At 42.9% G+C, this 27,676-nt stretch overlaps 1 protein-coding gene across 2 annotated transcripts in view; it reads left to right on the plus strand.

Annotated features, from left to right (window-relative positions):
* The window catches only part of SHISA5 (shisa family member 5), a 40,678-nt gene that overhangs the window by 2,980 nt on the left and 10,022 nt on the right, over window positions 1-27,676 (plus strand). Inside the window, exons 2-3 of one of the 2 annotated variants that reach the window (XM_081901254.1) lie at window positions 15,845-16,007; window positions 18,409-18,474. In XM_081901254.1, coding sequence (XP_081757380.1) covers window positions 15,845-16,007; window positions 18,409-18,474 — 229 coding nt within the window. Of the gene's footprint in view, window positions 1-15,844; window positions 16,008-18,408; window positions 18,475-22,324; window positions 22,485-27,676 lie in introns of those variants that run through there. The other variant, XM_081901255.1, reaches the window with a different exon arrangement.

Below are 27,676 nucleotides of genomic sequence, written 5' to 3' on the forward strand. Positions count from 1 at the left end.
TGTGCTTCCGTGATGCCCATGGTAGTGGGAAGCCACCCTTTCTCCCTTTCCCAGCACATTTGGTGGAGCACCTCCCACTTTTCTCATATGCTTCCCCATCCATGATTTACGTTGTTCCCAACACAGCTTTTTATAACACAGGAAATTTCCATTATAGAAGAATTGAGGCTATGAAAGGAGCAGTTGATGATCTTGTGCAGAAGTGGGGTTGAGGGAACTCAGCATAAAGGGAAGAATTTTGTTTTTGTTTAAAAGGTTGTCATGGACTTTTGCTGCAGGGGCAAATACACACTTTAAACCAAAGGCTGAAGCCTAAGGGCTTAAGGAGTAGTTGCTGGTGTTTGAACAAATCAAAACCAGGGTCTGTGATCTGAAAACAGAGGTTATGTGTGTACTTTTGTAACCCAAGAAAATATTTAATAAAAACATTTTTTTAAAAAAAGAAGTGTTGATAGTGAAGGGCACAAAAACAGTTATAGCAACAAAGGTATTTGTATTTAAAAGATTTATAGGCTGTGTTTCTGTTTTTTAAAAAGTGCTTAAGGCAGCTTAGGATAAAAGTTAAGCAGTAACTCACCACAGAAAAATAAACATAGAAAGCTATATCAAATGGAGAGAAAATAAGAGCTATATATAAGGAAACTTGTTTGATTTGTGGGAGCATTAGAACATGGAGTAGCTTTCCTGTGGAAGCGGAAAGAGAGGATGAAAACTTTTACAATTCTCAGATACTACACTTGCTCGTAGCCAAAAGGCCGAGAAGCGATGATATCTCAGATAATATTATGCTACTAAATAAAAAAAGCAAAAAATATTTGTCGGTAGATGTAGCAGGATGGACTAAGGCTATAATTATGTATTCATTTACCTGGAGGCAAGTCTCATTGCACAGTGTATTCAAGTGCACTGTAAATAATGCAAAAGTCAAGATAAAGTACATTCTCTTCCCTTAAAGGTTGGGCCTTTAAGAAAGGCTAAAGGAATCCAAGTATTAACACAAAACAATATTTTCTAGAAGGGACATACATTTGTTTAGCTTTTTTTGCACACTGCTGCCACTAAATAAATATACATTTCATGCTGTTGCCTTCTGCTCTATACTTCTTGAACTAGTGCATTGTTTGTAGCTGAGCAGAACATTTTGATATCTGTTCTTTTTAACAAATTACCGGTAAGTTGTTACCACTGAAAAGGGGAGGGACAACCCAACATTCTACACAAGGAAGTACTCAAGTATGTTTCTCTAGTCTCATTGGCCATTAGAGAAAAAACTGGTGGTTTGTCACTCAAAATTAAAGGCTTATTTATTCATATTAAATTTGTAATACCATAACTTACCATGGTGTGTGCATACAGTGGAAGTACCCAGTGTGTATATTAGCCCAGTTATTCATCAACCTAGATTCTGTTTGCAAATGGTAAACTCTGGGCTGTAGTCAACCTAGCCCTCACAGAAGGTCCAATGAAGTGAATGAATCTAAGTTAGTTATGTAGCAACTTCATTGCACCAGGACTTCCATTAGCTCAATGGGGCTTCCACCCTTCCTCTTCCTGTGCCCCACAAATTGACTTGGTGGAGGGTCTTGAGAACCACTGGAACAGGGTGGGATGTGGGGTCGGACAGGGTAGTTTGTTTCATCTGTTTGTGCTGATGAAGCAATATGCTTAGTGTTACATTGAATTCCCCCCACTGTTTATTTGTGCTGCCTTTGCTTGCACTCCCTGTGCCCGCCCCCCATAAAAAGGGCTTGCAGTTTTTTTTTTATCTGTTTCAGGAATGAAAAATTGTATCATGTCAATTCCAAGGTTGCAAGACTGTTTGTCTTTATATGACTGTGCTTTATACAGCATAACCTTGACTGTAAAACTTGCAAAGTTTGTAGCCTTTCAGATGTCACTAATCTTTGACCTTGGCTGCATACTGGAATCATTTTTACATATTTTTTTCTGAGACCGTTCTTGAAGCCATTTAATGCAACAGGCCTCTGAGCCTATATCTGCGACAACACTATCTAATTCTTAACATATAATTTTCCTTTTGTGGGACGACTGCAACATTTTAAGCCTTAGTTTGTGAGGCTGTGAAAAGTGATTCCAGAGGGAACACTCGCAGCTCAGGGGCATATAGCACAGGTTCAATGTAGGGTTCGATCCCCAACATTTCCATGCAGAGCTCTGAACAGCCTGTAACCTAGAGAGTGGCTGCCATTCAGTATAGAAGGGAGTGAAAGGTCTCCCTTTCCTTCCAATACACCTACGCTCCTAGAGATTAAAACTGCATGAGTGGTATGAGATCATTTCACTGTGAAAAGATTTCTTCAGTTGATAAAGGAGTGTTCATCAACACCCATGTAACTATCCCGAGCAGCCTATTCGATCTTTTATACGGTATAAGTAACCAGATACTTTATAAGTGAAAGTACTGTGATGGACTTCTATGGCATTTTAGCAACTAAGTTGGAGTCGTAATCTTGGGCAGAAATGTGGCTTTGAGCATTACAAGGCTGTTTAGTTGTGCACTGTGGTGGAGCGTGTCCAAACACAGGCCAGGGGCTGGGGCACGCTCTGAGGGAGGCAGGGCACAAATGGAGCCGGCTGTGGCTCACCTCACACCCACAGCTTCTCTCCGCTGTGGAGGAGCTGCATGTGGCACATCCCCGCCCAGGAGAGGGGTGACAACTCTCTGCCACTGACTGCACTTTGCCCCGGGTCAGACGTGACCCAGAAGTAGAGCTCCATTGAAAGAAGCTGCCTCCGCAGTTCCAGAGCCAGGGTCTGATGGGAACCTGTTGTGGGGGCTCCTGGTCACTCCTCCTCCAGAAAATATGCCCGGGGCTACGTGCTCCTATGCTACACCACTGGTTGTGCAGAGTGATCTCTGGCCCATGACACTCCTCCTTTAGTCCTTATCTGAAAGTTTTACTGTAGCCAGTACATAATGCAGCAGTGCTGGCCTCTTTACCATGATTAACATCAGTGCAGAAATAACATTCACTACCCCAATATTAATATTGATCAAGGAAGGGGAATAACCACAGGAGAGGGTAGCATGTAAGCCTGCAGCTCATTTCTGATCTCCTAACTATGGCTAGAGGACCAATAGTGTAAGGCCTTCTATTGCAGTGCTGGTGGAGAAGTATTTTCTGTGCTCCTGCGATGAATGGTTGGTTGGAGATTTGTGTATTTATTTATTTATTTATTTATTATATTTCTGTACCGCTTAATACAATAGCACCTCCAAGTGGCTTACATAAAACCGACAAAAATGCTACTTCCTGAAAACCAAACAAATACAAGCTAAAAATAGTGCACAACCACATGTCACAGATAAAACTGTTCAAAAAAATAATTAAGAGTAAGAGCCCATGAAAGCTTGGGTAAACATGTTCATCTTAAAGAGGCAATTGAAAGCCATTACCGTCTCTGCTTCACAGATTGCCCAAGGTGGGTGCTACCATGGAGACAGTGACAATCTGCTGTTTGCAGAATGGCCAGCAGGGTCTCCTTGGAAGATCTTAAAAGTTCAGCTGGATCTGTACTGCAGGAGGCAGTCAAGAGCTTTAAATGGCAGAGGCAAAACCTTGAAGTTGGCTTGGTAGTTAGTAACCAGGCAGTGCAGATTTTGAACACCCAGTGTAATATGTGTAAAGCTGGTTGTTCCACCAAGCACCCTAGCAGATGCATTATGCACCAGCTGCAGCTTTTGAACCCTGTATTCCTGCATGAAGTGCACTACAGTAGTTTAATCACGAGGATAGCAGTGTGTGTGGGCCAATGCAGCAAGACCATCCTTGTCCAAGAATGGTTGTGCCGTACTTGGTTTGCCAACATTTGCAAAGTTTGTAATAGGTGCTCAAAGCTGCTGAGGTCACTTGGACCTCTTGTGACAGTGGTAGATATAACAAGATTCCTGAACCATTCATATGTTGCTTCAGAGTGAGTGCAACCCCTACAGGCTACTACACAACACAGTTTCCAGACTTGGCAACCACCCATCCACAGGGTCTGTTGTATCATGATTTACTGGTCCTCATTTAGCCTATGACTTCATCTAGGCACCAGTTTAGGACACACACAGCCTCTCCTGATTCAAGTGTTGCAGAAAAAACAGAACTGGGTGCCATCTGCATTCTGATGACACCATGCCACACGTCCTAATGACCACTCCCTGTGGCTTTGTATAAAATGCATTTGGCCAAAACTGTGCTCTTTGGGACCCCACAGATCAGTTGCTGGCATTTTTACTTGGAAATAAGTTTCATTATATTCAATGGAGCTTGTTCTGTAGGTATATACAGAATTATGGGGAAAAAACCACCAGTCACAAAATGGCTATTATGCAGCATTTGCATGATTTTCACATAGGTTGTCCCCTAGCCACCATCAACTTTCAGATTATATCTGTCTTTCATGGACTGAATTGTAAAACAATCACCTATCCAGCACTTTCCAGTGCCACCATGGCAAAGAACATTGATCCAGGTCGTTGTCCTTATTGAATTTTACAAGGCGTCCCCCCTCCAAGCCACCATCGAATTAAAAGAGGGGCTTATGAAGGCAGTCAAGAATGGATCACAAGTTGAACCTACACAATGAATTGAACCCACACAATAGGTTTGACATATACTCGCCACAGGGGAAAATACTGTCGGGTGGGTGTGAAGTAGATCAAAGAGGGAAGGAGAGCAAAGCCACAGGTGTAGAGGTACTTCTGCCTCACTGAGTTATTTAGTTGGGGAGAGTTGCAGAACTGCTCCCCAGCCAGTCAGCCCACTTCTGTGGGGCCTTTACAGAGTAGATCCCTGAGAAGATTTCCAACCCCTCCCTACAAAGCTGGGTGGGAAGTATGATGGCTTTGCTGCTGCTAAAAACAAGGAATACCTGCATCTTCTGTCTCCCCCCCCCGTCTCTACAAAATAAGAAAGCCTCTGGGTCTTGCTTCTTTGCCAAAACAGTCTCCTCTGTTTCATCTCCCCCCACCCCTTTCCCCGCATGGCACCCATAGCCACTTGCATTTCACACCCACACATTTCCCATTTCACAAACCACATCCACCATAGCTCATTGTCTCCTTTACTCTGGCCAGAATTTCCAAGGGAAGGAATTCCAATCAGAGAGAAAGAAGTAAGTAAGGAGAGAAGAGCAGTGGCAGGTAGAAGAAAGCCTCCGGTCAACCAGCCAGTTTTTGTTTCTGTGGGTTCAGGTTTTCTCATGGATGCCAGGGAAAGCCTTACTGGGTGCATGTGCACCCACAGGGACCATATGGTGGGGGGAGGGGACACCACCCAGCCATAGTGATTGCTTTTGCAGGATTTCATCCTTGGGATACCTCTCTTTGGGAGCCACCAAAGCTTTCAATACCCCTGTCTGTCAGAAGTAAAATGCATGTTTTAGTGAAACTATTTCTCTTTTCCTAAGCATCCTGGGTTCAAAATAATACGAAATGGACTGTAGGAAAGGTTTAACTTGCTCCTGCCAATTGCTCTTTAAATTGAACCCCTGGCTCCCCACTTTGAATATTTAATTGATGATGGTGATGATGATATTGAGACAGACCAAGCTTCATCAACTAATGTATATGCTGCTATAATAGGAATATAGGAAGCTGCCTTATACCAGATCAGACCATTGATCCCTCTAGCTCAGAACTACTGGCACTGACTAGCAGTGGATCTGCAGAGATCCAGGCAGGGATCTCTTCCAGCTCTACCTGGAGTTTCCTGGAACTGAAGCTGGAGACTTCTGCATGGCATGTGTTCAGCCACTGAGTTATGGCCCTATTTCCCCATGGCTACAATCTTTAGAAAGATCTTTAGAGCCTCAGGTTCTTCATGAAATGGGCAGCGTCAAGATGTTAGTCAAGATGTTATGCAATGTGATTATATGTAAAAGTAATAAAAATGATTATATAAAAAAGTTAGTACTTTTTAATCAGCTTGGTATCTAATACGAAATTCCATGTCTAGCATAATTGTATCTATCTTGCTTTCAACTACAGGCTCACCCAGACTTCCTTTTGCACTATGTTTTAAAGCTCTGTGTCGAAGCAGCGCTTTAAAATTTTGCCCTGGCACTTTCCACAGGAAGACACTCATTTTAATGCTGTACCAGAGCAAATGGCATTCCATGGAAAACCCAGTTGCCGTTTTCTCTAATTCAGTGGTGAAATATGGGCTCCTAAAACCCCACACTCGAACACGGAGCTTATGGCACAAAAGGTGTAATGGGTGAGCCCTTCTTGACATAGCTCTGAGAGTCAAGCAAGGAAGACCTTTGATTAAAAAGCACCTCCTCTTCAAGTGCACAGGAAATAAAGCAGTGGTGTGGTCTGGTTCCTTCCTTCTCATGTGCAGGAAATGTGTTAAAAGGCAGCAGCTTGAGAAAAGAGGAATGGGGGAAAAGTAGCAACTTTTATTTCCTCCATGCAGGCAGCATCTCCTAAGTGTTCAGTGTTGTCTTCCTGGTCTACAAGAAAAACAGCCTGGATTAGACTAAGAATTTATTAAGATACCTTTGAATTTCAGGAGGAATTAGGAGACAATTGAGGATGCCGCCATTGTGTTTTGAAGTGATAATTTATCTTTTTCCTCCTGTGTTTTTTCTGTATGCTTTATCAGATCTATAGCAGCTCATTGGCCCATGCAGTATTTTAGTCTGTTCCTTTAAATTGACAGCATTTCCTTAGGACTCATAGCTGTAATCCAGTGATCTGTACCCCCACCCCCCATGTGCTCTGTATAAAGCAACTTTTGTGCAGAGAAACAACAAGATGTTGTAAAAGCAAAGTACAAAAATCTAGCCCATTTGGGACTTAATGTCATTTAACAGACCAGGATCACAGGCCAGAATTTGATTATCTGAACCAGATCAAAGCATTCAATTCAGAACCTAATTAGACATTTTGTTAAGCATGTGCTTGCATTCAACATGTAATTTTCAGAAATGCTAATAGCATCCCCTGGTGGGCTGATAATTGGGATCGCAGTGGGAAACGTGTCCTCAGTGTCATGTCTACTTTAGCCCTTATAAAGGATTTAGAGTCCTCTCCAAAGTATGCAGACACTATGGGCGCAATCTCTAGAAATGCAGGCTTGTTGACAGTTGTTATAAAAGGCAGAAGGTTGTTATAAAAGCACATGTACCCACTATGGGAAACAACTGAAAAAGAAAAGTTTATGTCTGGCCTTGGCGTAATTAGCTGTTCAGGGCAGCTAACACAATCAGTGCAAAAATCATTAAGCAATAAGACTTACTGCCAAGCAACTGTGTGAAGGACCTAAAAACCATAGATAACAAACCCCAGATTGCTTCAGTATCAATAGCAAACTATGACTGCTTGGATGGACTCCCTCCTTGAAGTCTGAAAAGGCCAACAAAAAGCTTCTTCAGGGAGTCAAAATCATTGGGGCAGTATTGCAAAGTTTTTGTGCCTGCTGGCCACTGCTCTTGACTTCTCTAGAAGAATGTTAGAGCTGTAGTAGACAATTTTCAGAAGTGGGGAGACCAGCACATGGGAAGGGCAGCCAAACCAAATGTGCACGTGTTTGTTAAACATGCACTTGTCAGTATGGGTGGAAACTTTGTTTACTCATTGGAGTGCAACCACTACCCCACCCCCCGGATAGATCACTTCCACTGTTGGAGCTGGACTGGGGAGGGAATCAAAGCAGTGGGGTGTTGAGGGGTTAGTTTTGCTCCCGTCCTCCATGCACCCCTGCACACCTGTGAATATTCAAACTGACAGATACATGTTAAACAGACACATAGATGTCTGACTTGGTCCTTGAATATGCAGTTTCCAGACCATTTATACTTTTAAATATTGTAATCAGTGCCTTCAACTAAGCCTGGAAAATAACTGGCAGCTGATGTAGGTTTGAATTAAACATTGCTAATTATAGTTGTCTTGCTAGTTTGCTTTACAGCGTTTAATCATATGTGTCAACTTGTGGAAAGCAAATCTATTTCTGAGTTTCATTTCAATTAAGTTTGAAATAAGCAGGAAGAAACCAGTGTGCAGTGGTGAGTGGTGAACCCTTCAGAAGGCTTAGAGCTCCTGCTTATCACAACAATAATGGAGTGAGGGAACATTTCCCCCCAGTTTGAGGTTAATGTTGCAATCCTGAACAGACTTAGTAGAAAGTCAGGTTGATTCTTTACTGTTCGGCATGTTTCCAAGTAAATATATTGAGTATCTTGCTGTGGGGTTCAATCTTTTGAATTACCCAGTTTATGTCTGGCTGCGGTATTAGACTGGATGAAGGCCGATAAACTGAAGACAGAGGTATCATGAGTGAGTGTACTATCTGTCTAGAGAAGTGGGAGAAGTGGTGCTTATCCTGTGCTTGATGAGATAACACTCCCGGTTCCTCCAAGAAAAAGGTTTTCACATTGTGGGATGGCCCTTGATCTATCTATCTTATTAGAAGCATAGGTTGCTTCTGCAGTATAGAGTTCCTTGTACCAGCTAAGGCTTGTGGACCAGTGAACACCTTATCTGGAAAGAGACAGCCTGGCCTCAGTTAACCTTCTCAAGGTTAGACTAATGTAATGCACTCTGTTTGAGGTTGCTTTTGCAGATGGTTTGCAAAGTCCAGTTAGTGGATTACTCACTGGGGTTGGCTTCCCTGTCCATTTCCAGACCCAATTCAAAATTCTGGCTTTCACCTTGGTGGCAGCTGGCACTGTACATCAAGATGCAGATAGCCTTCTGTAGGTGCTCCTACCATCTGTGGTGAGTTTGGTAAGCCACCAGGAACTAGGGGACCTTTTCAGTTCTTGCATCCTAATTATGGAGCGCTCACTTCATGTTCAGAGCATTCTGCCTGGCACTTAACTTGTTGTTATGTTGGACATAGGACAGAACCTTTGAGATGTAATTTTAGACCTGTTTGTTGCTTTTCCCTGTCTTTTGAGATCTTGCTGCCTTTTAGGTTTTGTGCATTTTTAATAATTGTTTGGATCTGTTTTATGTGTAGTTTAATTCTGCCATAGGAATTTATATTGAAGTGTGATATAAAAATATATAAAATAAAATAAAATGTCCATATTTTGTTGAGCTCTTCAGGCCAATATATTTTGGGACTATCCAGAAGTACCGCTTCAGCCAGATACATTGGAAGAGATTTTATTTCTGACAATGTTTAAAAACTGGTGATATGTTATTTTTTAATTTTCAACTGATGATTCAGATTAACAAAAATGCTTGGATCCAGTGAGCAGACTCCCATTCTTGGGATGCTGTCACTGGCAGAAGAACGTGAAGTGCTTTTTGCAGAACCCTTCTTCCTGTTGGCCCTCCTGAAAAACTGCAAGGAGGTTGGGCAGCCCTCCAGAACAGTGTGAGAGATGCAGCGGGTGCAGAGGAAAGAAGAAATAAATGACAGTTACTTTCTTCCCCCACTCCCACTTATACCAATGGGAGTTTCCACTGGATTGAAAGCTGTTCAGTGAATGGAAGGAGCCCTTCCTTTTGTGGAAGAACAAGTCTGGATTCAAGCCAAAGACTTGTGATATCATGATTGCTCCTCCAGAAGAACAAACAGCTGCTTTGGAAAAATTATGGGGAGGAGAAAGGCAAGGTTGGATTAGCCATCTCCATTGACACCATTGTTCTCCAGTTCTGGAGCCCCATACAGCAATTTTTTTAAAACAACCATGAGACGCTGATCACAGATCTCCCACATCATTTTTGTTTGTGCCCTTGACTCAAATTACAGCAGTAGCCTGGGAGATGCATCACACACAGAGAGAGACTGCAAGACAGAGAGAGAGAGAATATGTCAGTGTTTGTAAAAAGCAAAAAAAAGGAGGAAAAGGTTCTGACCTCCCTTTGCCTCTTCAGCCTGGTCCTCGGACCCTTGTCGGCGCAAAAAGAGTCCACGAGAATATCCTTGCAGAGTTTTATTCTTAAAAGTCTTTGTGCAAAACACGACTGAATAACTCCACACACCAGCACCAACCAACCCAAACACCAGCCTCAGCAACAAACTAACATTTCTCACTTATATATACAACTTGGTGCAGACCGCTGAGTCATGCTGACCCAGCTTTATTCGCATTAAAGAAACAGCGGCCATTTTAGCCGTGACACCCCTTCTGTTTCTTTAAATGCGAAAAACCCCAACAGAAACAATACATACATGCATTATATACATAAACCCAGTTTTGTCATCAGTTCATTATGGCATGTTGCTGGCAAAGGCTTGGTGAACAAATCAGCAATATTATCTTGTGATTGACAATACTCCAGTTTGATTACCCCATTCTGTACACAATCTCTAACATTTGCATGACGGATAGCAATATGTTTTGATGCGGATTTCATTATTTCCGAGCCCGCTAATGCAATGCACGATTGGCTATCTTCATACACTTGGATAGGCAAATCAACTTTACAATCTAGATCTTTTAGTATCTGTATAAACCACATGATTTCATTGCATGCTAGCGACAGGCTCCCATATTCTGCCTCACAGGATGAGGTTGCAACAAATCCTTGTTTCTTTGACCTCCACCCAATTATGGAATTGGCAAACATCATAACCATTCCACTTGTAGATTTTCTGGTAGCTACACAGCTTCCCCAGTCCGCATCAACAAATACTTCTAGTTTTTCGTCTTGTGTACTAGATATCTTCAAACATACATTTAATGTCCCCTTTAGATATCTGATAAGCCTTTTCAAAGCACACCAATCAGCAGTACTGGGTTTAGATACACGTTGACTCAGAACATTTGTAGCACATGCAATGTCTGGCCTTGACCACTGGCTTAAATATAACAGTGATCCTATTTTTGAGTGATACAACTCAGGCTGATCAAATTTATCATCACACACTGTCTTTGGGAAATCTGGTGTCATGGGAGTCTGAACTGGCTTGCAGTTTTCCATGCCAAACTGCTCTATCAAACGAAGAATTTTCTCTTTCTGACTCAATAGGAAGCTTCCATCAGCTTCCTGCCTTACTTCTACTCCCAAGTAATTGCTTACAGGCCCCAAGGCTTTAAGCTTAAACCTCTTTTCCAGTTGATTTGTGAGCTTCTGGATCTCATCTGTGGAACTCCCTGCCACAAGCAAATCATCAACAAAGACTAAGAGCATTAGATATTTGTTGCCTGATCCCTTGGTGTACAGGCATGGATCAGCCACACTCCTTTTAAAACCAAGTTTTACAAGGGCTTCATTTAAACACTGGTTCCAACACCTTCCACTTTGTTTGAGACCATAAACAGCCTTTCTCAAACGCCAGACTGCACCATTCTCCTCTTCAAACCCAGGGGGTTGTCTCATTAATACTTCATGGTCTAAATTTGCATGCAGATATGCAGCATCAACATCAAAATGGTGCACTGCTAGTTGTCTTACAGCAGCAATGGAAAGCATTAAGCGAAAAGTTTCACTCTTTACAGTGGGAGAAAACACTTCATCATAACTCTCCCCTTTAATCTGAGTGAACCCTCTGGCTACTAATCTGGCTCGAAAACGTGGTTCCCCAGATGCAAGGGTTTTCCTTTTGTAAACCCACTTGCATGACACCACTCTGCCACCAGGTGGCGGCATTATGACCTCAAACACTTTGTTACGTTTAAAAGAGTCCATTTCTTCTTTCATAGCTTGTTCCCACAAAGCACGTTCCCCAGGGGGTAAGTCTAAGACTTCATTATAACTTTGTGGTTCCACACAACTCACATTGCATACTCTCACTCCTCCTAGGGTCAAACGCTGAGGAGGTACACCCTTGTTTGAACGCTGGGAGCGCCTAGGCACTATTACTTCTTCTTCCCCCCTTATCTCTGGCTCTTCTTCCTCTTCCTCTAGAGAAGTATTATCTTTTGCCACATCTTTTGGGGAAATCTGTGCCTCCTCCTCCTCGTGCTCCTGCGTTGCCAATGGCTGAGAAGAAGCCTCTTCTCTTACTTGCAGGGGCAGTAGGCAATCTGGGTTGGCATGGATCACAGTCCATCTGTCCTGGTCAGCGAAGTCTGCACTTCGTGACAGAACTACTCGTCCTGGGCGTAAATTGAAACGCCACCCTTTGCCATAGGACTGATATCCCACAAACCGCAGTCTCTGTGCTCTAGCGCCCCCTTTCTGGCGCTGAGCTTTGGGGATGTTTACATGTGCCCAAGCACCCCAGTTATGGAGCATTGTCCACTCTGGTTCTTTCCCAAACAACACACGATAAGGAATATCTTTTATAGAGCTAGACCAGGTTCTATTAATCAAAAAGTTCGCTGTCAGAAAAGCCTCACCCCACAGCCTATGGTTGTGACCCAATCCTGCATCCACTAGCAGGCAGTCCTTTACTGACTGTATTACAGCCCCACGTCTTTCACACAGACCATTTTCAGCAGGGCTATAAGGGTTAGTCAAACGATGAGTGATCCCCTTACGTCGCAACCATGTCCCAAATTGTTTGTTCAGAAATTCTCCACCCCTATCTGTTTGCAACTGCACAACAGGGCGAGCGAAGAGCTTTTCAGCTTGGGCAACCCATTCTCTGAATGTGGGGAAACACTCAGATTTCTGCTTTAACAAAAACAACCAACTAAAACGTGATTTATCATCAATTACCAGAAAAGCATATCTGGCGCCTCCTTCAGTCTTCTGTGGAAAAGGGCCTATCACGTCACAATGGACAAGTTCTAAAACCTCTTTAGATACTCTGTCACTTTTAGAAGCCACAGGCTTCCTCTTAGATTTGGCCATTTTACATACATTGCAATCTAGGAAACAGTTACAGCTGTTTACTTTTAGGTTCTTGCACACCTTTTGCATCTCTGAAAGCACACGGAAATTGGCGTGACCCAGTTTTCTGTGCAGTTCATGTACACACCCCTTATGAACTGGCAAATTATCCTGAACCACCTGGGCTGCTTTAACAGGCTTGTCCTGCATTACATATAACCCATTTTCCAACTTTGCATGGCCACATACCTGAATTCCATTCTTTATCAGACAGCCATCCCGTGTGAAGTTAACACTATACCCTGCATTAATCAAACAGCTTACAGACAGCAAACAATAGTCCAAACTGCTGACAAACAGAGTCTCTGGTAGAGTAGTGTTCAAGCACTGCAGGAAACATGTTCCCTGGCCATCAATCTTGCTTCTACGACCATCAGCAAGATAAATTGAGTCTTTTCCATCAGCTGGCTTCCCCAGGGTCTTAAAGTCCTCCCGACTGTTGCAGATAATCCTGCTGCTCCCAGAGTCCAGCAACCATGTTCCTCGAGGTATCTTCCTCTCCTCTCGAGAAAATGCAGAAACAAACTGAGCAGAACGCGTGTTCTTCTTCTCTGAAGAGAACCCCTTCTGCTTACGTTTCTGCGTTGATTGCTGTCTCTGCTCCACGTCGTCTCCTGGAAGTCTTGCCCTGCATTGACGTTGGAGATGCCCGGGTTGGTTGCATCTATAGCATCTCCTCACTGCCATGGCCAAGTCCAAACCTTGGCGTTGCTCCATTGGCAGATTCTGCTGCTGGCCCCCTCGACTGTAACTCCTCCGCTCTTGGAGTTCAGCTTGTTTATCTGACCTTCTTTCTGCTTCTTCGGTCAATCTTCCAACCACATACTCAAGGGTCAGATCTCGGGGACGCATACTCTCCATGCTGTTAATCACGGGCAACCAGCTTTCAGGCAAACTTGAAAGAATAATGTAGGTTTGGTCAGTCTCATCATAACGCTTACCTCTCTGCTGTAGTTGAAGAAACAGAGATTTCAGCGTTTGAAGATGAGTTGCCAAACTCTCACCTTCTTTCATAACAGTCCTGAACAGCCTTCTGGTCAGAGAAATTATAGTTCCAGCAGTTTCTCTGACGTGCATTGCCCTTAATAAATTCCAGCACTCAAACGCTGTGCTGGCATTTGCTACATGCAATAACTGAGAGTTGCTCAAACACAGCATAATTTGGGCACGAGCCCTTTCATCTAGCCGTTTTTTCTCAGCAGAGTCAGTCCTCAAAACCTCAGTTTCAACACAGTCCCATAGTCCATCTCTCCTTAACAACTGCTGCATTTTAATTGACCAACTCAGCCAGTTGCTTTCTGAGAGAAGTTCAAAAGGGATGCCTCCCCCAATATTTACAACTTGGGAAGAGTGGAAATCTGCCATCTCTGCTGGTGCTTGCTGAGCCCCTTCTGTGGGGCCTCCAGCAAACTCTCCAGACTCTGTCTTTAGAGTCCCACTAGATGGTCCTGGCTGGCACTCACCGGCTTCTAGCTGCTGCCTCTGTTGACCCTCAGGTCCCGCCTGGCTCTGCAACTGGTGTAGCCGCTCTGTGAGTCGCCTACTGTGGTCCTCTAGCAGTTCAAACTGTTCCAGTAGCCGACGCTGAGTGCTTTTCTGGTCCTCAGATCCTAGCTGCTCCAGCGTCGCTGCAGACAGTTACAGCTTGCCACCAACTGCTCCAACGCACAGCCACCGGCTCCATACACCACCAGGACTCACCAGCTCCCTGCTGAGATGCTGTTAGTCGTTTTGCACTCTGCACATGCTCAGAAACACTGGGCCCATAACCTGTCAGTGTTTGTAAAAAGCAAAAAAAAAGGAGGAAAAGGTTCTGACCTCCCTTTGCCTCTTCAGCCTGGTCCTCGGACCCTTGTCGGCGCAAAAAGAGTCCACGAGAATATCCTTGCAGAGTTTTATTCTTAAAAGTCTTTGTGCAAAACACGACTGAATAACTCCACACACCAGCACCAACCAACCCAAACACCAGCCTCAGCAACAAACTAACATTTCTCACTTATATATACAACTTGGTGCAGACCGCTGAGTCATGCTGACCCAGCTTTATTCGCATTAAAGAAACAGCGGCCATTTTAGCCGTGACAGAATACTCAAGGGCTGTCTCAAACACCACACTTTAAGGGCAGAATATAAATGTTTAAGTAATAAATAGTGGTTTTCTGCTCTAGCCGATAATCAAAGCAAGAGAAGGCTGAACTGGTGATGCAGGCAAGGACTATATTCCGAAATATAGTATGTTTCCGAGCACAATTCAAAGTGTTGGTGCTGACCTTTAAAGCCCTAAACGGCCTCGGTCCAGTATACCTGAAGGAGCGTCTCCACCCCCATCATTCTGCCTGGACGCTGAGGTCCAGCGCCGAGGGCCTTCTGGCGGTTCCCTCATTGCGAGAAGCAAAGCTACAGGGAACCAGGCAGAGGGCCTTCTCGGTAGTGGCGCCCACCCTGTGGAACGCCCTTCCAGCAGATGTCAAAGCAATAAACAACTACCTGACATTCAGAAGACATCTTAAGGCAGCCCTGTTCAGGGAAGTTTTTAACGTGTGATTTTACTGTATTTTTGGTTTTTATGGAAGCCGCCCAGAGTGGCTGGGGAGGCCCAGCCAGATGGGCGGGGTATAAATAATAAATTATTATTATTATTATTATTATTATTATTATTATTATTATTATAAATTTCTTTTAGCTGCTCAAACCAAGGAGGTGGTAGCAGCCATTTTTGGGCACCTAGCTGTTTATGCAGATAGCACTTCTTTTGTAACAGATTGTTTCTTTCACGATGGATTGTAGAAAAATGTAAGCCATGTAAAACACACAACGCTTGGCAGCTCTCCTCCCCCATATACATTTCCCTCACGGGTTTTACTAGATGCTCATAAATACTACTTTCAATAACCTTTTCCTTCTGAATGAGATCATTCTCTTCCTTCCAATGATGTACTATTTAGGGTTACAATTATGCAGGAGTCCGAAGCTTGTGCATGTTGGTATATAATTTCCAGGAGATCCAAATAAAAAGAGGCTATGCTGATTTGTAGTGAATTTGTTGTGGAACATGTGTAGCTCAATGACTTGTTTGTTTGACTTTATTTTCAGGTTTCTGTGAAGACTGCATAGAATACACCGATTTTAATGGAATTCTGATATCAGCAATATCTTGTCCAGCATTCTGCTGTGGAACTTGCAACAACCGATATTGCTGCTCAGACGGCATGCTAAGATTGGTTAAATATGAGCAACTTGTATGTGCTGCAGAAAGGTATGACTGGAGACTCAGCTCACTGTAAAAGTTTTGCTTGACACTTTGCAGATTAAATTACTCATATTGACTTGGATGCCATAGTTAAAATTGAATTCCGTTGTGTGCCCATCATACCTGCGTTTTCTTTCCTTAGGGATAATTTTCAATTTTGTCGACAAAAATCTTTGGAAGTGTAAGATAGCCTTCATGTCCTTACCTGTCTTGGTTTATAAAAGAGACCAGGTCTTGTGTGCCTACATGGGTCTTGAGGATTGAATTGCCTTCATACAGGGAAATGTGGTTCTACCCAAGTTTAAGATGGCTGTGCTAAAGCTTTTTTTTTTTTTTAAATCCTCCCTTGACCCAACAAAGTTAGATAATGATAGGCCAGTGTAAAATGCTCAGTCTTTGGAAAGCTGCTTGGTCACATTTCTGCCATTTCAGTATCTGAGGTTCTTGAATGAAATGGATTGTCCAGTCGTATTTCATTCCGACTTCAGAATGGGGCCAAGAGGACTTGGGCTGCCTTATTTGACAATCTGTGCCAAAAGAATATATATTTTTGCCAGGGCGAGGTGTTAGTGGGGATAATGCATCCCTACCAGTTCTACTGGTCCTCAAAGCAGTTTTTTAAATTAAAAAAACCCATTATTGATAACCGTATATTTCTAGACCACCTGTCAGAGATAGGTCTTTGGGGCATCATTCTGCAATATGTCCTTTCTGGGAGGTCGTCTGGGGTGGACTGCTGCTCAACATTTTGGCCATTGCCCTATGGCAGTCTTCTCAGCCCAGGCAGCAATATATGGTGGTGGGTGGTGTGTTGAGAGACACATTCACCAGCCTCCTCCTTCTCAGGCAGACACAGAGTCTTCCTCCCATTCCATTATCAGCCACCCATGCTGCCACCCATGCACTCGCCCCCTGCCTTCTCAGCACACAGAAATGGAGAGGTTTAAACCTCCCTTCCCAGACCATGGGAGATCCCATCATGTGCCTCCTACTCTCCAGTTAATTGGTGCTGGGGACAAATAAAGGAGCCATGAGCTCCTCAGCTTTTCCCAGAACCACTGAGCTACAGAAGGAAAAGCTGCAAAGTGGGATTCCAGTGACCCACTGCACGTCTTCCCGCTGCCTAAAAGTCTGATTCTGGCAGTCTTGCTACCCTCAGGGTTTATAAATTGAAGCTTAATCCAGACAATAGGCTCTCTTTGTGGCAGGGTTAGCCTTTCCTGAGGCATGGTGGTTTCTGCCTGTTCCTGAAGGAGTAGCGCTCACTTTAAATTTTAAGGTTTGGAGTTTGAGGGGAGTCCTGGATGGACCTGACCTTGCTGCTGTGGCCAAGGGGGATTTGACCCAGTGCCAACTGCTTCCATTTCTGGTGAGGCCAGACCAAATCATAGTGACACATGCTTGGTTGCAGCAAGACTGTAGGCTATTATACATGGCCTTTGAAGGTTCCATTTAGTTCAGAATGCAGCAACTCTGGTGCACACAGGAACAGAGCTTCATGCGTATATTGCACCCATTTTAGAACTTCTGCATTGGTTATTACAAACACAGCTCCAGACATAATTCAAAATGTTAGTTATTACTTATAAATCCCTAAATGGCTTGGGTCCTGAAGTACTGTCTCCTCCCATGTAATTTCCCCACACGCTTAAGAACTGAGGAGAAGGATGCCCTAACCCTCTGTCGGGTTGCGGGTGACTGCTAGGTTGTTTGGAATGTGTGAGAGCCTTTTTTGTGGCTCGGTTTTGTGGGGACAGCTGCATACCAGCTGCATATTTCTCTCCTGTGGAAGGTTTGTTTGGCTTTCTCTCTTCTAATGTCCTACCACCAGATGAGGAATATTCTAATTAGGCAAACCTTTTATGGGCCTTTTAGTGTCTTACTGATGTTTTAGTTACCTGGCTTGCTGCTTGACTTAACATGGTGTTGGGGGTTAGAGGTAAATGTAAACAATCTCGTTTTGTTTTGCATTTAGGGATAAAATTTAGTATACATGGGGTGCTTCAGCATTTAAAGGTGCATCTTAAACACAGTGGCTTGAATCCTAAGTGAATGGAAGGAGGTTTACAGGAAAAAGGTTATTTACTCAATTTGGGGTCATTCCCATTCTCCCAGCAGTTCCCTGGGCCCAATTTCACTTTGCTCAGGAGGTCTAACCCTTCACAGATGTTTGAGAGGCACTGGAGGGAGGAAAGGATTGGGAAATTTTCACTCATCTTAGGCTCCCGGCTAATTATCTCTATTTTCAATGGAAAAAGCTCCCCTTCATGGCTGAGAAGCACAGTTCTCCATGTATGACTTCCCTGCACTAGATATTAACGCCACGTGAATAACATTGTAAAGAATAGCTACATAGAATGAAATTATTGCTAAACATTAAAGTCTTACATTTGTTTTTATACTACAGCTCAGATCCAGATCTCAGCTCAGAGATGTACAAATCAAACGACTTTGGCTTCGACTCTCAACCCAGGTAAATAAGTGGTTTTATGTACACACATTTAACTAACGTAATATCTGTGATACATGCAATTGTATGTATTCTTATCATTCTTTTCTTTGGTGCTCACTCGTAGCCAAGTAAGATTGTCTTCCATAAACATGGTTTTAACAATGAGTCCATAAGTGATCGTGGAGGCCAATTCTGGATCCACACGTCCTTCCACAGTGGGGACATTGGTTTCCGGGTGGGAGTTGATCATGGTGTGGATTTGCCAAATCTACAAAATTCTTATCATATGTTACACTAGAAAGCCCTGCTTCATGGCATATGTAAAAAGCTGTGTCCACAGGGTGCATGTTTATGGAGTTTCAATATACCTGTAGCCACAATTAGAAATCTTAAGACTACTTGTTGTGGAATACTCTCTTTAAATTCATGTAGCATGATGCTGGCCTAAGTTGGTGGTCATGAACTCTCAGATTCATGTAAATGACAGTCTTGTGATTTAATCAACCAGTTTTGTGTTGGCATTTGTCTACCAAGCCCTTAGACTCTTCTGATATACAGTGGTACCTCGGGTTAAGTACTTAATTCGTTCCGGAGGTCCGTTCTTAACCTGAAACTGTTCTTAACCTGAAGCACCACTTTAGCTAATGGGGCCTCCTGCTGCTGCCACGCTGCCGGAGCATGATTTCTGTTCTCATCCTGAAGCAAAGTTCTTAACCTGAAGCACTATTTCTGGCTTAGTGGAGTGTGTAACCTGAAGCGTATGTAACCCGAGGTACCACTGTATTGCAAAGTGTCATAACTACTCTTCAATGTTGTCTTTTTCTGTTGAAGGTGAAAACTAAATCCTGGAGTGGGGAAAATCCTTATAATAAGTGACATTTCATGCTGAGAAGCAAACTTTTTACAAGCCATAACTATTTCTTGTTGGGTGTTAGTTTCATGCTTTCAAGAACAACAAAGTGGCAATTTCCATCCATATTCAAATGAACATATGAAATCGGTTCATTGGATGAATGTTTTGAGTAGTGATGGATGACTGAACTACTGGTTAGCAAATAGGGAAGCTCACAAACACCTACGGCAGAATGCAATCTTCGTTTTGCATGGGGGTTAAGTTCAGGACTCACACGTGCATCAGCAGGGCCCATGTAAAGTGTTCCGCCCCGCCCCCATTCCACCCCTTGAGTGACATTTTATTGTCACTTCTGGGTTTGGCACCATGCACGTGTATGCGATCGCACTTCAGTCGGACGTGCGTCCATTGGTCAATGCCTGTAGTAATCTTTGATCTAATTTAGATAAAGCATAAAGCACATTCCTCATTGTAAACTCCTCATGTAGGCATTTGGGAGCAAGTGATCCTCCACAGCTGTTCTGAGGAGGCGCTGCTTATTAATACCCACTGAAGGGGGAGGCCCCACCACTGTGTGTGCCTTGTGGTATCTCACCCCCACATTGCCAAATGCATGTTGCTCAAATGTCTTGAGCTTTCATTCAATCCCATTGGGAGGAGAAGGAACCTGCAGTGATTGTGAGAGGAGGTGCCCCTTTATCCTTGGGGGCTGCATATGGTGACAGCTTGTTATTACTCCCTGCATCTGATCTGTGATCTTGCAAGGCAAAAATGACCGTGAGCTGTGGCATTGGTTGAAGTGGAGTGCCTGGCCTTTGGCAGCAGAGAGCTTACCTGCATGTTGGGAGAAGTACTTCTCCTTTGTGGAGGACTCTACATCCTGCTGTGGAGGGTGCAAGGGAGAAGAGGGCCAGAGCAGGATAGTTCAGCTAGGGCACAGTAGGCGTAAGGCGATACAGAGGCAGGTGTGGCACTTGGGCATGAACAGCATGTGTTTTCCCTTCCCTTGCTTACCTGCATGGTATGCTCTGTCCTGGTACCCTCATTTGTTGGACTGGAGTGTGATGTTGGCTGGCTGCTTGTGCCTGGGGTCCCAACATGAAGTAGCTGTTCAGGCTTTGGGACAAGAAATGACAGTAATGTGCTCATGCTCCCTTGTGTTCCATATGGCCTGCCAATTTGCGTAAGGTGCTTCCTTTGTGAGGATACTGTCATTTCCCCTTCTCCCTCACCTTGTGAGCTCTTAATTGTACACAACATGAATGAGTCCAGAGAGAGATACGATCCCACACTGAACACCTTGTTATCTGAATAGTGGTCTCCCTGTGTGTGTTTTACTGTATATACTGGTGGTGTGCTATGATCAGGTACTGATTCAGTCATAGCAACATGTCTAGGGTAGGCATCAGGGTGGGGGTGACTCTCTTGAATTTTGTTCAAATTCCTCTGGAGGGAAATTTCCTGGGTAAAATTGGTGGCATTAATGCTTCTGAATATGAGTTGCCAGAAACCACAGGAGGGAAGAGTGCTTTTGTGCTTGAATCCTGCTTGCTGGTTTTCTACAGGCAACTGTTCAGCCACTGTAAGCTCAAGATGCTGGGATAGAAGGGCCATTGGTCTGATCTAGCAACTTCTTCTTGTGTTATTAATTAAAATGTACAGGTATATTTTATTATGAACCTTTTTCATAATATTCCAAAACAGGATAAAAAAATTACCTTTGTAAATCTGTTTGTAAGTTTCATTGGTGCTATTATAGACTCTGCTATCTTTTTATACTAATCTAGGCTTAGGGGTGCTTTTTTTCTTCTCCCAGGATTTTCTTCTTCCAGGAAAATTTCCTGTAAATTTTATAATCCATGGTGGTATTTTGGCCCATAACCATTTTTGTTTTAGTCATGTCAGCTCTTGTTGGAGCTTGTTTACCCAATACAGTACAAAGATCCCAACTTTCTTATCCAATTCCATGATTATTAAGGACATTTTGCCAATTAAGCCTTTATCTTGATCTGATATTAGTAAGATTTCAAATGCTGTATTTCCTTAATAAGCACGATAACGTCTCTGTTACTTGAAAATATTGTTATAGTTGTGGTTGAAAGTCAGTCATCAGATTAATAACTTCCATATACAATTTAAACTCTTGCCTGGTTATTTATTTATTTATCTATCTATTTATTTATTTATTTTTATTAAAGCTAGTTCTGCTTGGGACCATGGTGACACTTCCAGTTTTAGTTTTAATTTTTAGTAATCAGTCACCCTAATGCAGGCATGGCCAAACTTGGCCCTCCAGATGTTTTGGGACTACAACTCCCATCATCCCTAGCTAACAGGACCAATGGTCAGGGATGTTGGGAATTGTAGTCCCAAAACATCTGGAGGGCCGAGTTTGGCCATGCCTGCCTTAATGATATATGTATTTTTATTTTTAAAATGGCAATTTTTTTAACATTGTATACCACCCTGATAATAGATGCTATGATGGTATAGAAATACTTTTATAAATTAAATCAATAAATATTGATTTATATATCATAGGATTTCTTCCCACCCTTCACTATTAGGTCCAAGGGCAGATTACAACAGTATAATCATATAATTTTAAAATTAGATAAAATAAAGTTAATAATACAGTAATGCAATTTAAACAAGAAGCCCAATAATTTTCCAGTTTAAATTTTGTGTGTAATCTCAAAGACTAGGGTAAAGAGGGGTGTCTTCAGCATCTAATAGCATCTGTAGAGTAAATAGGCTACATGTAGCTTTTTGGGGGACGGAATTTCACAATCTGAGAGCAGGCACAGAGAATATGGCTACATTTTAGAATTGCTGGATTTCCATTTATACAAAAAGCTTGAGCAGAATGCATTGAAGCCATTGGGTAGTTTAGGATGACTCAGTTGTGCCTTATATTGTTCTGTGGTTCAGGGTGAAAAGCAACGCTCTGTACCTTTAAGAAGGCTTTTTTGAGCAAAAGTAGGTGTGACCAAGGAAGCCTGCTATGCTTTCCTGCTGATGTCACTGACAACGAAACAGCACATATCCACCAGGCTTCAGTACATCTGCAAGAAAGCAGCCAGTTTCGTTTCTGAGTGAAAATAAACTAGAGGACTTGAGAGAGAGACAGAGAGAGAGAGAATTTGGGTTAAAAGCCTGTGCTGAGAACAAAAATGGGGTAAGCTTTGCTTGTTCTGTCTGCAAGCATATTGTCTCATGTTAAAACTAGGCAAACATTGGGGATAGCCTACATAGCTTTAGATTATGTAATTGCAAAAATGTACAGGGATGGTGCCTATCAATTACGGTAATCCTTCTTATTTAAGGTTTTAGCCAGTCATATGTAAAAGCAAGTAACTTAATGGGAGCAGTGCGGTATGTACATTAACTTCCAAAAGAGATAATTTCAACCTCTGTAATTTTTATTCTTATACATTGAGCATGTAAGGCAGATGTATTAACTGAACGGAAACAATGAATCACTCCTTAGCAGCTTGTTGCTTCCCCTTTTCTCAAAAAAAAAATCCGTTTGGAATTGATTTTACTAAAGCTTTCATGGAACTTTTCACTGAAGCTGATGCAGTTCACTGAAATGAAGCAATGTTTAAATAAAAAAGAAAATGTGTTTTTAATCCTTCATGCAGGAAGTTGTTTCTGCTTTACTGTTCAAATATTACAGCTTTTTGAACTATTTTACTTAAATAAAACTGAAATGTTTTGAATGGCAAAACCATTTAACTTTGTGGTAGTAATGAATCTAAGCAGAGAAGCATTTATATATGTTTAGATACGCAATAAAGCTGGTTAATAAACACGGATTCCATCATCTTAAAAGGAATTGTAGCAATAATAAATTTATTCTTCTTGCTAATAAATAAATTGGGGGCTACAGTGAGTTATCTGAAAGGTTTTGAATTGCAAAATGTGGGGGCCTGCAGTAGAAACTTTTTGGTGCTAGCCCCAAAACTGTGGATTGATTTCCTTGCTGAGGGGCATACAGTATTGCCAAAACATTATAGTCTTTCAGGGGGCAAGTCTTTCAGGCTTTTAGAGGTGAGAGGGTGTAGTTAATTGAGGTCAGCCTATGGTACCTGTTGTTACCTTAACATTGTTTTTTGTTTTCCTTTATTGTTATTATTTATTATTTTCTTAACTTACAAGAAGAGTCTCAAAGTGACATTCAGCAAATTAAAAGTGCAATAAAAAGAGCAAAGCCGTGCATGGTGCTAAAAGTGGCCGTCCACAAATAACCAGGAAAACTAGGAAAATATCCCATGCAACCAATAGATGAACATCAAGAACACACCAGAAAATCAAACCATGCCAAGGTCCAAATTCCCCAAGAGAATAGGATGGTCTTTGTCTGGCACCTACAAGCTGACAGTGTTGGTGCCACATGAGCCTCCCTGGACTCTCAAAGCCATGTGGGGCTCAAGTTTCTTGCAGCAAGTAAAAACTGATTCTCACCACCACCACCACCACTTCCTGTATTATACCAAAAGTGTGGAAAGGCAATTTTTTGTTCCACTGTGTGTTGCTGCTGCATTTAATTTAGTGTTTAAATGGGCTTTAGAAATAAATATTGGTGTGTGTTCAGCATTTTGTACACTGCCCTATGATTGTACGATGAAGAAGGTGGCATAGAAATAAGTAAATAATTTTGATGGGATAAATAGTGCCGTTGCAGTTATTTCCTGCTTGTAGGCAGTTATTTCCCAGTGGGCATCTGATTGGGAACAGAAGGCTGGACTAGATAGGCCTTTGGTCTAAGCCAGCAGTGCTCTTCTTAGGTTCCAAAGTCCCAGCCTCCATTCCTTAAACCTTGTTCTTTTCTTAAACAAATAATGTGCATTACATTTACCCTGCAATAGTTTGTAGGAAGGCATCCTAAGAGTCGAATTATATATACCATGTTAATGACTTTAATAACATAAATCAAACAGCAGCTAGAAGAGCAGAGGACAAAGGGTGAAGAAGGAGCTGTTAAGTGGCGGGGGGCCTCTTCCCATCCTTTGGACCCCCGGGAAACTCAACAAACCTCCTGCACCTGGAACTGGGTGTTGAGAGTGCAGTTGATTGCTCATAAAAACAAGTCTAGAATGGGAGACTTAGGGTGATGTCCCCTCTTTCCAGGACCTCTTCTCATTTTGAGACTTCTGTGGGTGAGCTGAGAGTTTGTTTGGACCCTGGGTGTGAACCCAGAGGCTGAAAGGAAGAAGGAAGGAAGGAAGGAAGGAAGGAAGGAAGGAAGGAAGGAAGGAAGGAAGGGAGGGAGGGAGGGAGGGAAATGAATTGAGATAGCTAGATAATAATAATAATAATAATAGATATTGCTACTAATGTAACATTTTTATATGTAGGTATGTATTTGTGTAATATTTTGTTTTAAGTTGTCTGTGGTTCCTTTCGTTTTCTGTATTCTGCTTAAATATATTTTAAATATATGAAGCGGTATAACAATTAAAAAATCAAATCAAAAATATGCAGATATTTTTGTAATGGAGAGACTGCCAGCAAGCTAGTATTACATGTGACTGCATTGCAACATATAGTATGGCTCACAGGACACTTCCAAACAGTATTATTGCCAATTAAAACTTGGAATGAGAGTTCTGATCATCTGCAAAAAAACCACTGTGGGCACTGGACACAACCCAGCCTCTGGGTTCTGCATGCAAAAGGCAGTGTATGAACACCTGTGTGTATGAGTGGAACTAGCATGTGGTAACATCAGAGCCCACTTTTGGTCTCCAAAAATTAGTACACTCATGGAGCCCCTCCACTACAATATATACCAAACCAGGTACATAGCACCAGAGCAGGCCAAGGCATTGCTATATCGCAGGACCTCCATGCTATGTTCCCTAGTAAGGAATCTTGCACCTAGGTTATCCTTTGCACACAAATTATGTCAGCTTTAAGTGCATAGTGGTGGAAAAGGGAGCAGGTGGGAGCCCACAAACTCTTATCAGAGTTTTTGCAGGACCAGGTGCCTTTGGGTCTATGAGCTCTAAGCACGTAGTAATCTTGTGCAGGGTGTGAGAAATGCATTTGCTGGAGGATTTCCTTCCCATCGTGCTGCAGAGCTGCACAATGCCCTGTAACTGAAAAATACCCCAGTAGCTGCCCCGTAACTATTCTGGAAGTCACCCAGAGTGGCTGGGGCAACCCAGTCAGGTGTGTGAGGTACAAATGAAAAATTGGGTTGTTGTTCTGCTGTAATATATATACTATTACAGCACATTTTGTAATAAAACTCAATTCTTACATAGGTTTGTACTATTGTAAATTAAAGTAGGCCACTATAATGCATAGGCTACCTAGAGAGTTAATAGCTTGACTTGTGAGGGCTCATGTATTGTGGAAAGATAGCCAAACTCCCTCCAGTTGTTGCAGCACGCCCCTACCCCTCTTTATTCAGAAGTCCCATTGATTTAAATAAGGCTTTCAAATTAGTGTGCTCAGGAGTGCTGTCCAAGGAATACGTGGCTGTTTTCTGATGCCCAGGATCCAAAGTTCAAATTGCTAAACTTTGCATGGAACATGCATAGCTTGAGGCTCCTAGCATTACAGGTGCATTTTAAAAAGATTATCCAGTTGTTCTGCAATTGATATAAAAGTGTACAGAATAACAGTTCTGGCTTACTCCCAGTTAAGTGGGGTTAGGATTGCAGCCATAGTCATTTGCATTTTAGAGTCAGGCTTTAGAAAGCTGCCTTTAAACCCAGTCATACTGTCCATCTATGTAGCTCACCATTGTTTGAACTGACTTTCAGGGGCTCTCCATTTCCCTCCAGACAGAAATCTCTCTCACCTCTACCTGGAGGAGGAGGTGGGTCTTACATTATGGGGTTCAGCACAAACTGTTGACTTCTCTCCTGGTGGTGGGTGGGATGCTAAGGTAACATGTTGCCAGAGTTGCAACTAGCGGTTGGCGAAACTGCCCCCCGGGGCACAAAAATCACATATCAGACTATGGAGTGTGTGATGCATGTGTGTGTGGTGATGCACTGCTGCTGTTGTGGCAAGATCAAACATGGTAGAAACTCCCTGTCCTTCTCGGACAGCAGCACAAAGGTGATTGTTACCTTGGAGGGGGTGCGCGCGCCCATACAGTTTTTGCCAGGGAGGCCAATACAGTTCCTTGCCAACAGCACAAGGGACTCCAAGTCTGCTTCTGAACATTGCAGCTGCTGGATTCAGGTAAAACAATCTGGAGAGACCAGGGAATTATGTTAGAATGTTGTTTATTGATTATAGCTCGGCTTTTAATACCATCCTTCCGGACATTATTATCAAAAAGCTGATGGAACTAGACCTTTCCAATCTGTGATTGGATTAAAGACTTTCTGAGGGATCAGACACAAACAGTGAGGATTGGGCCTGTTATATCTACCTCCCTGAAGCTCAGCACTGGCACCCCACAGGGATGTGTGCTGAGTCCCTACCTGTACTCGTTGTACAGTGGTACCTCTAGATACGAATGGGATCCATTCCAGAGCCCTGTTCGCATCTAGAAGTAAATGTAAGTAGCGACGGCACGTCTGCACACGCACGCGTCGCTTTTCGCCGCTTCTGCGCATGCGCGTGACGTCATTTTTAGTGTCTGCACATGCGCAAGCAGTGAAACCCGGAAGCGACACACTCCATTACTTCCGGGTTGCCGAGGAGCACAACTCGAACGTGCTCAACTCAAAGCGCTTTCAACCCGAGGTATGACTGTATACATGTGACTGTATTTCATCTGATCCATCCACTGTAATTATTAAGTTTGCAGGTGATACTACCATAATGTGTCTAATTACAGGTGGATATGAATCAGCATACAGGGGGGAGGTTCATGGTGCGTAGAGAATAACTTGCACCTAAATATTAGCAAGACAAAGGAGATGATGTTGGACTTTCGGAGGAAGAGAGGGGAACTAGCCCTGTTGTATATGGGGGGGGGGGTGTTGTGTGGAGAGTCTCTTCCTTTAAATTCCTGGAAGTTTACCTTAGTGAAGACCTCACTTGGAAAAACAATATAACTCAGGTGGTTAGGAAGGCCCAACAGAGACTCCATTTTCTCAGGGTCTTGCGAAAGAACAATGTTAAACAACAATTGATGACTCCTCCTACCGGTCCACAATAGAAAGTGTCCTCTCATATTGTATCACAGTGTGGTACGTTGGCTTGACAGCCACGGACAGAAAGTCTTTACAGAGGGTGCTGAACACAGCTCATGATATCATGAGCTGTCCCCTGAGCCTGCTAGATGACATCGCAAGGGATCGTTCCCTAGGAGAGCAAGAAATTTTTTCAGGGACGATTCAAACCCCGGCCAGCACCTCTTTAATCTTCTACCCTCGGGCAGGAGATATAGAAGTATAA

This window comes from Podarcis melisellensis (genome assembly GCF_964234715.1).
Source record: "Podarcis melisellensis genome assembly, chromosome: 2".
NCBI lineage: Eukaryota > Metazoa > Chordata > Lepidosauria > Squamata > Lacertidae > Podarcis > Podarcis melisellensis.